At 36.5% G+C, this 14,515-nt stretch overlaps 1 protein-coding gene and 1 pseudogene across 1 annotated transcript in view; both read right to left on the bottom strand.

Annotated features, from left to right (window-relative positions):
• ADCY2 (adenylate cyclase 2) overlaps positions 1–14,515 on the bottom strand; it is a 586,315-nt gene that overhangs the window by 398,009 nt on the left and 173,791 nt on the right. The window contains exon 3 of the mRNA XM_069076933.1: positions 8,763–8,924. Within this exon, the coding sequence (XP_068933034.1) occupies positions 8,763–8,924 (162 nt within the window). The remainder of the gene's footprint in view (positions 1–8,762; positions 8,925–14,515) is intronic.
• LOC138152876 (galectin-3 pseudogene) lies at positions 12,972–13,958 on the bottom strand (annotated as a pseudogene).

Raw genomic sequence — 14,515 nt, 5'->3', positions numbered from 1 at the left:
TCCAGCCTGAAAAATTTATGCCAGTGAATTTGCTTTATGTTCCTGGGAAATTTCAATGATATACTATTAGAAAAATGCTTATTAAACATCAAGAAAATTAACTGGTGATTTCTTAAAGTCATCATGTTTTCATGAAAGATGATTTCTACCAAACTAACTTTTATTTCTTTTTTTGACAGGTTTCTAAGCTTTTGGATGAGGGGAATGCTGTGGACAAAGGCGACCTAGATTTTTGCAAAGCATTCGATTAAATATTTCATACTCATAAAAAAGATGGACAGAAGGGATCCAGCAATTATATAATTAGCAGATGGACCAGAATCAGACAATCACGGTAATAGTTCATCTCAAGTTGAAAGGTAGTATCTAGCCTAGAGCAAAAGGAAAACATACTTCTTGTTGTCCAGTTGTTATTCAGTTATATTGTCATTCTTCCTGACCCCCTTTTTGAGTTTTGTTGTTTTTTTTAACGCTGGAGTAGTTTACCGCTTCCTTTCCCTGCTCATTTTACAGATGAGAAATGGAGGCAAATGGTTTAAGTGACTTGCCCAAGGTCACAGAGTTAATAAATGTCCAAGGCCAGATTTGAACTCAGGAAGACAATTCTTCCTGACTTTAGGGCCAGCATTCCATCACAGGTACATGTGCTTGACTCTAAGCTATTTAACATTTCTATCAAAGGCTTAAATGAAAGCAAAAGTGGTTCTGAGATTTAGGGCTAAAAGAAACAATCGAGACCAAAAAGACCAATTACATCATCAAGATCTAAGGAAACTGAGGCACAAAGAGGCTAAATAATTTGCCCAGAGTTTTACAGGATTTGATGCAGCCCTCCTTGACTCTGAGCCTAGTGCTTTATCCAAGGCACCACCTCGATGGAATGCTCAATAAAGCTTGGAGGGATAGCTAACATACCTAATGATAAAGTCAGGTTCCAAAAAGTCTTGAAAGATATTGGGTAGAATTCAAAAAGATGAAATTTTAGGAACATAAATATAATATCTTTTCCTTAAGTAAGAAAAAAATAATCAGCATCACAAATCCAAGACAGTAGAGGCTTGATTAGATAACGTATCTGAAAAATATATGATTGTAGCTAAATAATAATTGGATGTAGTAGTTGAAAGGCTAATGCAATTTTGTACTGTGTTAAGAGTAGAACAGGGGCAGCTAAGTGGTGCAGTGAATACAGCACTGTCCCTGGAGTCAGGAGGACCTGAGTTCAAATGTAGTCTGAGACACTTAAAAAGAGTAGAATAGCATGTAGGAATAAATGTGTGATATCATTACTGTATTCTTCCCTCACCAGACTACATATGAAGAATTGTGCTTATTTCTGGTACTGATAGTGTCCAGAGAAGGTCAACTCAGATGACAAAGGGCCTTGCATCCATGTCATAGGGACCAATCAGAGGGAATTCAGAAGCTAAGCCTGGGGAAGAGATCCGTGGGAAGCATGAGACAGCTAGCTATCTTCATATATCTGAAGGAATGCCATGAGGAAAAGGACTGGTTTTTTGTCATAGTTCTGACAAGCCTCTTATCCATGACTCGCTTTAAACAGTGCCGTATTTCTCTCTTTAAAATCAGCTGCCAAGGGCTTACAAAATAAATGACTTCCTATTCTATATCTCTGCAGTTTGCTTTTCTTCCTTAATTCTACTAAGATACATCCATTCCTCCTGAATATCATTCTATCTTCAAGGCAAGGTCACTGTATAATTTTCATTACCAGTCTACTCACGAATATGTTCTTGTCCTATTTTTTCTCCCCATTATCAAATAAAACTGCTTTCTCTAAAGTTACCAAGAATTTCTTAATTGGAAAGTCTAAAGACCTTTTTATCAGTCCTCATTCTTCTTGATGCCTCTAGCATTTGATATGGTTGACAAGCCTTCCCTCCTGGATATTCTCTATTCTTTGGTCTTCTGTGGCTCTGTTCACTCTTGGTTCTCTGACATCACACATACACACACACACACAACCATGTATGTATGTATATCTCTACTTTTCTTTTTTCTGTTATGAACTTCACTAAATCTCCATTAGTATCATTCTTTGCCCTGCATAGTATGCCACTAAAACATCTGTATTTGTTATATGAGAATTATAATTATTTAAGGCTGGTATTCTACTCCCATCCTAATTAATCACATAATGCTGAATAACTTCAAATCAATCAAACACATAAAGTATGCATAAATGGGTACTTAATCACTTTAAGATAATTATTGTTATTATTATTTTCATTATACCAGGAATTGTGAGGTACCTTTGCTATATATAACCTATATGCATACCTTTTTAACATTTCTGTTTTAAATTTGTGCCTATTTTTCTTCCATGGGAAAAGTTATCAGACTTTTGGAGAAACTTTTTAAAACTACTCTTCTTGATATTATATACCTTTGCTAAAAAGTCAATTTAGTTTTATTTTTAATGACAAGGTAAGGGTAGGGGATTATGTGTAGTGGTACTAGAAACCTGGTGCCTTAAGGTTATCCCCTAAAATCCTAATAGTGATAGTCAGCTGCCCTTTGAGAATCCAGGCCTTTCTACGAGGAAGTTTTGGAAGTAGCACTAGAATTAGTGCTATACTGGGGGGGGGGGGGGGGGGAGGGGAAGGGGGGGGGGGATAAGGGCAGACAGGTGGCACAGTGCATAGGGTACTGGGCCTAAAGTCAGTAAGACTCATCTCCCTGAGTTCAAATTTGGCCTCAGACACTTAGCTGCATAACCCTGGGCAAGTTACTTATTCCTCTTTGCCTCACTTTCCTCCTTTGTAAAATGATTTGGAGAAGGCATAAATGGCAAAACATTTCAGTATCTGTACCAAGAAAACCCCAGATGGGGTCTAAGGGTCAGACATGACTGAAACAACCGATCAACAACAAGGGGAGATAGAGATTATCCTGGATAGTTTGGGGTTCCCTTTGCATTTAAAGTGACCCAGTGGGGACTCCATATGGGACTCTTGTTCTTAGATACTCTAGTTTGTAGAGATTCACCAGATAAAAATTAGCATTTTTTTCTCTTTTACTTTAGACTGTACTTGAACAGTCTGTTCGCATGTTTTCCCATCAAGTCAGATCAATTCCTTTGTGATAACTTTTGTTTGTTTTAATGTTTAGTACTATTATATATTTTTTTGTATGTATTTATTATGTTATTGTACCCTTACTTCACAGGATCATTTTGAGGATCACATGAGGTAATATTTGTAAAGGGCTTAGCATAGAGTCTAGTCAATAGTAGGTATCACATAAATGCTAGTTTATTATTTTTTTGTTTATATTATAAATACATTACAAATATAAATATATATATATATATATATTATTTTTATATTTTTGTTTATATTATATTTTTGTTTATTATTATTTTGTTTATATTAGATGGTCACTCAAGTTTTATTTGCACAAAATTCATAAATGTCCATTTTTTTTTCCTTTTGGGCTTTAAGCAGACTTAAATTGTTTGTAATGTTGTGATAAAGTCTAAATAGTTTGTCTGTTATTTTTAGGGACTTCCAGTTCTTAGGATAAGGTTTACTGACTGACGTAAACCCTGAGACATCAACCCCAAATGCTTAATTCAGTTTGGGAGATTTACAACACTTTGGTGCATTCTAAGTATGTTTTCCTTTTTAATCTGCTCGTACTAGTTAGGGGTGAGCTAGGAACTCTATTTGGATTGTGCTGTTCATTGGCAGTGATCCTTTGAGGACATTTCAGGTACATTATGGTTTAGTGACCCAAAAGAAATCTTTGCTGGACCTCAATTGATCTTATGTATGAAAAGGGCAACTAGGTGATATTTTGATGTGCTCTGTGTTTTATGGAGATTTTTTTCTCTTTTTTTTCCCCAATATTGCCCTATAATTAAAGCATATAATTGAGTAATTTTTACCCAGGGCATTTTTTTTCTCACTTGAGGGTGAAATGACTTCTCTTTTACTCTGGTCCTTAATCTCTGTGGAGAGAGTACCACATATTCTAGAAAGCTCTATAAGAGCCAACTATTGTTCTGAGGAGGAGATTTATTTTTCTTTCACTTTTATAAAATGAGATCAGGAGGGGTGGGATGAGGGCAACCCTTAGTGGAAGAGGAAAAAAAATAAGTAGCATAGTTTCCTCCTGAACCTAATGTTGTTTTAATGTAGCACTTGGTATCCGACTAGGCATAGAGAAGAGATATTCCTCCTTAAGAACAAAAGGTCAGTGCCCAAGCTCCTCCTCTCTTACTTTTACTTCCAGGGTGAGTGGATCAATATGATTATAGAAGCACCAAGCCAGTCTGGTTTGGTTTCTGATTCGATGGATGAATCCATGACTTCTAGCTGCCTCCACATTCCTATTCCTAGTGCAGAGGGTGGGGAGCTCTTCTGGGTCCTGCATGGTGACCAGAACTTCAGTTTTATTTTTCCTTATTGATTTAGAGTAGGGAGAAGGTCTTTTGTAATCACTGAGCTAGTCTGTAACTTACATGAAATTTGTAAAAAGGTGCCGCTATGTTAAGTTGTATCAGCATATATTTGGAAGTATGAAAGAATGCTCATTTCTTGATCGTTTGGGAAATGTGCCACATGGAATTTTTTGAGACACTTTAGAAAAAGACACTGAATAATGCTTAAACTTCCCCAAGTAAGGAGAAAACTACCCAATATTTGGGACAAAGAATTTTGTCTAAAGGACTACAGTTAATTTGCTACAGATTGCAGAAGTTTAACTAGGGACAGATTTTAAGGCTAGGGTATTATTCCGCTCATCTCAATTAATCACAGATGGCTCAGTTACTTCAAATGAATAAATCAGTAAAAAATGCAAATGAGGTTATAAGTCTGTAATCAATTTAAGAGGACTATAATGCTTTGACTAGTGGAGGAAGGCAGATAACTCCTTAAAGAAAACATCCCTTGATTAGCTGAATGAATCAGACACACTACTAGGCATTATAAAACAAGTCATTTCAGTGATAAGCTCAGTCAAATGTAGAATGAGGCTACTGGGTATAGGTAACAGACCTCTCAAAACCACTTTCACTATATCAGGCTAGTTTTGAAAATTAATTAAAAAATACATGGATGGAAGAGGCTAGGTTTCGACTGCAGTAAAACTAAATTATATTTGTTTTCTGCTCATATAATAATCAGGAATCACAGTGGTACTGTTTATTTTTTTGGACATTGCTTGGATTTTGGTGCTCTATTCCTTCACTATCATAGTCAAATATAAAATAACTTTTTTGTATATGTTAATTCATCTTTGAATGCAATGATGTTTACAAATTCATCAAAATGAAGTATTTCTTTTTCTGAATATATTTTCAAAAACCTCAGGAATTGAAATTTCAAATATCAAAGTCACAAGGATGATCCTGGTCAGGGATGGAGTGCTTATAGACCTCTTTAACCTCCTAACAGTTAAAGCATCTGAAGGTTACAGTTGTGATTAGACTACTCACTATCTAGCATTATAGATTTCTCAAATGGATAATGAGATTTATTTTGTAGAAATGCTTTTCCCCTTCTGAAAAATGATCCCTGTGAATTAGTGAAACTTTAAAGATTTCTGTAAATTATAGAATAATTTTTCAACAAAGGGACTGCTCATAAAATTCATAATGCAAACAAAGAAGCAAACAAACAAAAAACAAAGCATAAGAATTAATCACTAACTGAATTTTATAATATGGTAAAAATCAGACCTATCATATTACATTCTTTTTGGAGGGGGAAAAGCAGGGCAATTTTTGCAATTGCAAAAAAGCAAATCAAAAGTGACTTGCCCAAGGTCACACAGCTAGTAAATATTAAGTGTCTGAGGCTGAATTTGAACTCAGGTCCTCCTGACCCTGACTCCAGGGTCAATGCTGTATTCACTGTGCCACCTAGCTGCCCCAATCATATTACATTCTACTCTTTAAAAGATAATGTTGTTCTGTATCCAGCTTCTACCAAACTGCTTTCCAGTTTTCCCAGCAGTCTTTCTCAAATAATGAGTTCCTATTGAATGGGAAAGGTTAAACTTCTCAGCCCAGAAGTTTTGTGGGAGCAAGCTGGAATTTTGGTTTCACCCTTCCCCCACTCTTTACTACCACAACATCAGCATTAGGTCCCCTTTTAGGGTCTTTCCATCTCCACACTTATTTTATCAGCATTAGGCCCCTTCAGGAGTTTTCGACCTCCACTCTTGCTTGTAATCTTTTTCACTCCCTTGCTTTAGCATCTACCAAATAAGGACATGAACAATATCTTGGCTCCCTGTCCTGCCTCCTAGACAATAGGAGATAGTGACAGGCTTCTTTGTTATCCAACATTGGGTTAGATTTTGTGCCAAGATTAACAGCCCGCCTCCCAGACAATGGGAGAAAGGGGGGATTAGGGTGGGGGCTTGACTACCTTGGGGTACAAATTCTTATTCTGTCTTTTGTAATACACCTAATTCTGCTGGTTCATACTGGCGGAAGGGATGCCCTCTTCTTGGGAGAAGTGAACAAAGTTCCTGTTCCTTCCTCAAGAAACTTTTGACTTTTAATTTTTCTGGGTAGGGGATTTTTGGGGTCCCTGTATCCCACACACTGTCAAAAAAGCTTAGATCTTTGGGTTTATCAAATGCTAGATTAGCATGGTTATTTACTATTTTGCATTGTGTGCCTAATTTTTCTACTGATATCCACTCCACTCCTTAGTCAATATCAAATTGTTTTGATGATTAAGACTGTAATACAGTTTGAGATCTGGTGTGGCTGGCTACCTCCTCCCAAGCTCCCTTTTTTTGCTACCTTTGATATTCTTGAGTTTTTATATTTTTTTCTAGCTCTAGAAAGTAATCTGGTAGTTTGATTGTTTGGCACTGAATAAGTAAATTAATTTAAGTAGAATTGTCATTTTTATTATATTGATTCAGCCTACCCATGAGCAATTGAGATTTTTCTAATTGTTTGGATCTGACTTATTTATGTGAATTGTGTTTTGTAATTTTGTTCATATAGCTCCAGGGTTTGTCTTGATAGGTAGACTCCCAAGTATTTCATATTGTTTACAATTATTTTAAATAGGATTTCTCTTTCTATCTCTTGCTGCTAGACTTTGTTGATAATATAGAGAAATATTGATGGTTTATGTGAGTTTATTTATATCCTGCAACTTTGCTAAAATTTTTAATTATTTCAACTAGTTTTTTAGTTGATTCTCTCGGATTTTCCAAGTATATCATCACATATATTTTTTTTTTAACTTTCCTTTCTGGGAAAATCTTAGACTACAATCTGTTAACAGTTCTATAATTAGCAATTTAAAAGTAGCAACTGTCCTTGGGAATCCAAAGTGGGGGTGGAATGAAGTATGGGAGAGCCTAATTCTCCTGCTGGGAACTAAGAAAACCATGGAACAATAAATCCAGCACAAAAATCACATCACATGTCTAAGTAGAGACCTAGTTGGGTAAAGTACTCCAAGGCATTGCAAGTCGCAACAGTAGTTGCCTGGTTGCCTCTAGCCAGTATGTTAGAAATTTGACTGGTAAAAGAGGAGATTCATGGGTCTGGTGGGGGGACAAATAATGATTTCCTATTTTTTGCATCTGATAGAGAATATTATTTATAATCTCTTTGGATTACAGAAGCTTAGAGCTGGAAAGGACTAAAGAGGTCATTAATACAACAAACTTCATGTTTCACAAATTTCCTCTACATCCTTGTCATCAAGGCATCATCAACACTGTGCATCATCTACAATATCCCCATTGTTGCAGAACTCTTTAATTTCCAAGGCTTTACATTCATGCATAGCACTAAATCTTATTCAGATCTCCTTATAATCAAGCCAAAGTTTGCCATCATGTAATTTTTTAAGAATTCCCAGTTCTGTTGTTTAACTTTCATATCCAATGCCATATTCACTTGCTTGAGAATCCTTCAGGACTTAAACACTGTCAGTTAATCAATGATTGCAGTGACCAAAAGTCAGTTTCTATTTTCATTATCATAGTCCTTTTATACTTACTGTGATTTTCACAAATTACTACATCATACCATGTGCTGATGTTTGTGTCATTCAATAGCATTACCAAAAAATGTCATTTTATTAAGGAAAAAGAGACTCTTAGGAATGACGCACAATCACTTATACTCTCTATTACTGATGCAGATATTTGTGAGAAAGCTATTGGTTTTTCTAATGAAAGAGAACACTTTCCTTCTGAATGCTTTTGTAAACGCTGTTTCCTTTATGTAGCTGCAGTTCTGAAATTGTCTAAGGCACTGTTTCTTGAAATATAGTGATTAGTAATGCTCTGTGTGTATGAGCACATGCCCATGTGTGTTTATGTTTGTGTGTGAAGGTAAGATTCCTATAGGTGTATGTGTGCACATGTAAAAGCAACATTGCATTCTAAACCTAACAGAGTTAAATTACAATTTATGATAAGAAGTCTGTTTTTTTTTAAACTATTGGGATTATGCTGTAATTCAGTAGTCAAAAATTAGATTTTGTGCATTTGGTTTTCATGCTAACTTTAATCTGTGTTGCTAATTGCAAAGGGGATCTTGATTTTACTGTTATGAATTTACCTATTAACTGTTAGACACAAACTCACTGCCAAAAAAAATAGTGGAACTGTAAGCTACAGAAAATTGAATTAAATAGAAGAATGAAAATTAAAATGGAATCATATACTCAAACAAAAGTTATCATACATCTCCCACTGTTGTCCTCAGGAGATTCAATGCATCATCAATGTTCCTTCTAACATGTACCCACCTGCCAAACCAAGTGCTCCTTTACTCCAACTGTAGTAGAGAGACAGATGCTCAGCACAATTGTGTGGGATGAAGAGGTCAGTACGCTGGCAATTATGGCATCTCTCATGTTGAAGGGCAGCATAGTGTATACCACAAAGATAATGAATAAAAAAAATGATACCTGTGAAGAGGAAAAATAGAGCAATCAATGTCATATCCGAGCCAGATTCTAGAATTTTTCTTCATGATTTTCCACATGAGGCTACCTAAGGCAATATGAAATTCTATGCTGATTCAAAATTATTCAAAATTCAGCATTATTCTCCAAATAAATTCATGAAATGCAATTATTTTAAGTGAACAATAATAATGGTCTCGACTATTTTGGAGCAAAACAATACTTTGTGAAGCTCCTATGTTTCAGAGTCATTGTAATCTTTTAGATTTATTTTTCAAATACTTTGCAAAACAATTATCACATAGTCACCAAAAGAAGAGATAATAAAAAGAGAAAAAAGGAAGGAAGTTACAGTCTATATTTTAAATTTGACAGTTCTTTTCAAACAATTGTTCACAATTCTTCCTATTTATTTAATTAACGTTGAATAGGAATGGATGAACTTTGAAATATCCATACAAGTGAATTTTTAAACACCTAAAAGCAGTAGTAATCATTCCTTATTGCAATGGAAAAGATACAGCTTAAATTATTCAAATCTTGACATTTCCTAATGGCAGCACTGTTTCTTTGATTAACATGTGACCAAGGTAATCATAAATAACTTAATTTAATTAATTGACTGCTCATAATTCATTTGAATTCTTCTCCATGTAAAACATATGTGCATGGTCACTTATCTAAATTTAAATACATAAATTAGAAAGATAGAAATCTTGCTATTACTGCTTTGTCACTAGGCACAAAAATTAAAAGGTATCTTGAATCCTATATAAATATCTATTGATGAAAATTTAAATCCCTAAACAATAAATAGATTAGGATCGGCCTCAGAATTAATAACTCAAGGAGGAAAATCAGCATTTTTCATTTACCTGTTATCCAAATGGTGATTCAATAATTGCTATCATATTGGCTTGAAAGGACTATATATATTTCATATAATAAAGAAAAAACTCTCCAATAAGTAGAATCTAGCCCTTGCCTTGCTATTATTTGGCTTGATTTCTCAATATCAGCAGGAGTGGTCATGTGATTTTTTTCTTATAGTGAAAACTGCTTGAGTCATAATTTATGTTATTCACATCTTTGTAATTCAACACAACACAACTCCTATTAAAGAGTATACACAGATGTTGCCATGCTCACAGCCATTCACCATTTGTCTAGACACCAGACATAGTATCTAGTTTCAAGTGGGCCCATTCAATTGTTCAACAATTCTTTTATTAATTTTCTTTTTAGTTTTCTAACAGATTTCCCTTAATAGCCATTCCTTACCTTCTATTCTGTTCTCAAGCTGCCAATGACCCTTTGAAACAGTCTCAGGGGATGATCTACTATCTCAACAGTAACCAAGGCGGTGTCTTGTGTGAATTTCCAATGTACAGTAAAGCACACAGCAACAAAATGTGTGTGTGCGTAAATGCATGTCTATGTTTATTACATACATATATACATATGTATGCAGATATAAATATATAGAGATATATATTCCTGTCTCTCTAACCTCAAAAGAGGATGGATTTAGCTTCTCAGACTTTATTTAACTCCTTAAAATAAATCCCTCTACCATATCCCTTAATAGCATAAAATCTTGACTATTAAGTCATTTTCCTATGGCTATTACTTACCCATTTAGTACTTTCAACAATCACTTTTCCTATCTTTCATCATTCACAAATATAACCTCTCTTGGAAAGTAAAACAACAACAATAACAACAAATGCTTTATTCTTTGCTGATCTTTGGATACAATGGATTGACTGAGATACTAGATCTGGAGTGGGGAACCTGCTGCCTCAAGGCCACAGATGGCCCTCTAGGTCCTCAAGTGGGGCCCTCTGACTGAATCCAAACTTCACAGAATAAATCCCCTTAATAAAAGGATTTGTTCTGTAAAATTTGGACTCAGTCAAAAGGCTGCACCCAAGGACCTGGAAGCCCACATGTGGCCTCAAGGCTGCAGGTTCCCTCAGAGACACAATTTCCCCACTCCTGTACTAAATGCTGAAGGGACTTCAGGGAAATATAAATTACACAGAGATTTCTCATGGAGCTGTATTAATTAACAAACCCTTTTTAAACATTGATTATGTGCCAAGCATTGTATTAGGCCTTGGAGATGTCAACACAAAAGAAGAACATGCTCTTTTAAAAATGTCTCTTTGGGCAGAACCCACAAAATGACACAGAGAAGCTGACCTTCCCCTGAGGATAGCCTGGCAGGCTGGCAGGAATCTGGCAGCCCAGTTCTCTGGGAGCCCAGCTCTCTGGGGGCCAAGTGCAGCCCAACACCAAAGCTTTAGCCCCAGGGCAGGCCTGACCAGCCTCCAGCCAGAGGGACTCCAGATAAGTAGCAGATGTGGCTGTTTCCAGATTTATCAACACATAGATGTGAAGGACAAAGTGAGAAGTCAGAGCAGTCTGGATTTTGGGACCCAGTAAGTGGGATTGCGTGGCTTTTGCCCCCAGGGCGAGAAGCCACTGAGACTCTGGCACAGCCAGATAGCACCACATGACAGCTTCAGCTCGTGGCCTGCAGAGTGTAAGGGTACCAAGCACCAATCTAAGGGGTAATCACTCTTGCTTTAACCTTCTTGGATCTGGATTGCAGTCTAGGGGAAGGTCCTGGGGTGTGTGTCCAGCTTGCCAGAGCATGTGGAGACCTCAGAGAGGGCATCCATCTAATACCTCCAGGAGAGTAGGGGGGAAGGGGATGAGAGGGGGGATGATGGAAGGGAGGGAAGTTGGAAGCACCCACTTTTGAAAAGGGATGGGATCAAAGTAGAGAATAGAACAAGTAGGAGTTGGGATAGGAGGGAGGGAAATATAGTCAGTCCTTTACAATATATCTACTATTTTATTGTTTTGCATTAGCCACACATGTACAACCTATACTGAACTGCTTATCTTCCCAGTAAGTGGGTGACAAGGAAGGAAGGGAATGAATCTGGAATTGAAAGTTTTAAAATCAAATATTCAAATATATATGTATATGTGTGTGTGTATACTATTATTAATACTATTTTACATGTAATTGGGAAACAAGATATGCAGGAACTGGGGCATAGAGATCCACTGGAAAAGTCAAAAGGGGTATGGGAGAAAAGATGGGACAGAGCAGATTGGAGGAGGGGATATCCTGTGGGACTGCTATTTTGGGGTGGTGGGTAGGGGAAAAATGGGGAGAAAATTTGTAACTCAAAATCTGGTGGAAATGAATGATGTAAATCAGAAGTTAATAAGGCATTTGAAAAAAATAAAAATATATAAAAATGCTCAGTTCATTAACTGTAGGTGAAATGGGGAAGTTGAGGGTACAGAGGAGAACCTACAGAATATTATCCCTCACCAAGACTGAAAGCCTATACTTGGTCCATATATTTGTTAGTCTACAAAGCAAAGGTATGGGAAGAATAATAAATTAAGGATTCCCTGCCTTTAGCGAACTTCCATTGTATCAGAGAAAATATGTGGATATAAGTAAATACAAATCTATCTAGTAAGTTTAATATAATATCAGTTAGAAGGCATGAGTAGCTGGGGGAATCGGGAAACTTTTGACATAATAGGTGGTACTTGAGCTCAGTTTTGAAAGAAATGATGGGGGCAGTGTGCAGCCTGTGCTAGTGCTAGATAGTGATGGGATTTAAAGGTCAAACAAAGGAATTTATATTTGAATCTAGAGGCAAAAGGGTTTTTGAACAAGGGACTGCTATGGTCAGACCTGTACTTTGGTAACATTACTTTTGAAGCTATGAGGACAGTAGACTGGAAATGAAAATGATTAAAGACAGAGGAAGTCTAGTTAGGAGGTGATTACAATACTCTAGGTGATATATAATAAAGATTAAAATTAGGATGGTGTTTGTGAATATGTTGACTATGGGATGGATGTCACAGATTTTATGGAAATAGTGTAAAAAATACAGTCAATTAAATACATATGGTAAGGGAGATTGAGAAGTTACAAACATTAGTGAGTGAAAGTATGGAAAGCCCTTGAAAGGAATATATGTATGGAATATATTCATTTTAAAATTGTCATTTTTTTGTACTTAATGAAAGAACATTTATTAAATTTTGTGTGACTATGACAAAGAAAGTAAATGGAGTATGAGTACCTGTAAGATTACTCCCATAAGGAGCAGGAAGCACTTAAGTATGTGTTTTACAGGAAAATTCCTTTAAAAATATTTCTGATCCTTTAAATTTATATCATAGTATTTAAGGTACTGGTAAGGTTAATATCACCAGAAATACTCAGCTTGTTGATCTCATTGAAATTTTTCATTCAATGATTGTACTGCAACAAATGGGCATCATTGACAGCAACCTTGAAATGATCATTCTCAATGAGAATTTGAATTTTGAATGGTTTACCAGCTTCAAATGGGAACACAAGGTGTCTTTCCTCCTTTCCCCAGGAATCGTTGAATTTTGAATTACAAAGAATTACTTGTCTGTTTTCCTCACTGAAGCGGGGATTGAAGTGGAAGGCCACATCATTCCCTTTCTTGAAATCTATGGTAATTTGGTTTGCATTGGGTTTTGTTGTGCCCATAATGGTTATCAGCATGCGAGGCATAATTCTTCCTGGCAAGGGAAGATCATAAGGCACTACCAGTGGGCCTGCCACTGTAGGTGTTGGTCCACTAGGGGTATTCATGGGCCCTGAAGGTGGATAAGCTTCAGGAGCACTAGGCTGTCCTGGAGCTGAATAGCTTCCAGGTGCTGCTGGTCCAGGTTAGGCTCCAGGTGCTGTTGGACCAGGGTAGGCTCCAGGTGCTCCTGGTCCAGTGTAGGCTCCAGGTGTTCCTGAACCAGGGTAGGCCCCAGGTACTCCTGTACCAGGGTAGGCCCCAGGAGCTCCTGGACCAGAGTAGGCTCCAGGATATCCTGGGTATGCCCCAGGACCAGCAGGTTGGTTTCCCCAAGAACCTTTTGACCAACCTTGTGGATTTGGATTTCCAGACCCAGATATGGCATCATTAAGAGAAAATCCATCAGCCATTTTCCTGGAGTAGTGGCTTTTGTCTTTGGCCTGGAGTGGCTGGAGTGGTCCCTTGCTAGGGCTCAAAATTATCAGTTTTAAACTTTCTTTTCTTTTTAAATTTTGAGTTCCAAATTCTCTCTCTCCTTCTACTACTCACTGAGAAGGCAAGCAAAATTATATAAATTAAACACACAAAATAATTAAAATCATTTTCATATTAGCTATATCACAAAAAATAAAAATAAAAAAGCAAGAAAATTTTACTTCAATGTGCTCTCTTAGTTCATCAATTCTGTCTCTAAGGGTGGATAATATTTGTTCATCATGAATCCTTTAGAATTCTCTTGGATCACTGTGTTGATCAGAATAACTAAGTCTTTCAAAGTTGATCATCATTACAACATTGCTGTTACCATGCAGAATGATCTCCTGGTTATTTTCCCCTTACCTTGAATCAATTTATTTAGGTTTTGCCATGTTTATTCTGAAGTGACCCCCATTGTAATTTCAAATAACACAGTAACAGTTCATCACAATCATTCAGTCTTTCCCTAATTAACAAGCATCTCCTCAATTTCCAATTTGTTGCTACCAC

This window comes from Petaurus breviceps, unplaced genomic scaffold, assembly GCF_028583685.1.
Source record: "Petaurus breviceps papuanus isolate PSGF00001 unplaced genomic scaffold, PetGlider_PUasm1.0 151, whole genome shotgun sequence".
Taxonomy (NCBI): Eukaryota; Metazoa; Chordata; class Mammalia; order Diprotodontia; family Petauridae; genus Petaurus; species Petaurus breviceps.
The sequence above is the reverse complement of the archived record's forward strand: the minus strand, read 5'-3'. Positions and strand labels throughout refer to the sequence as shown.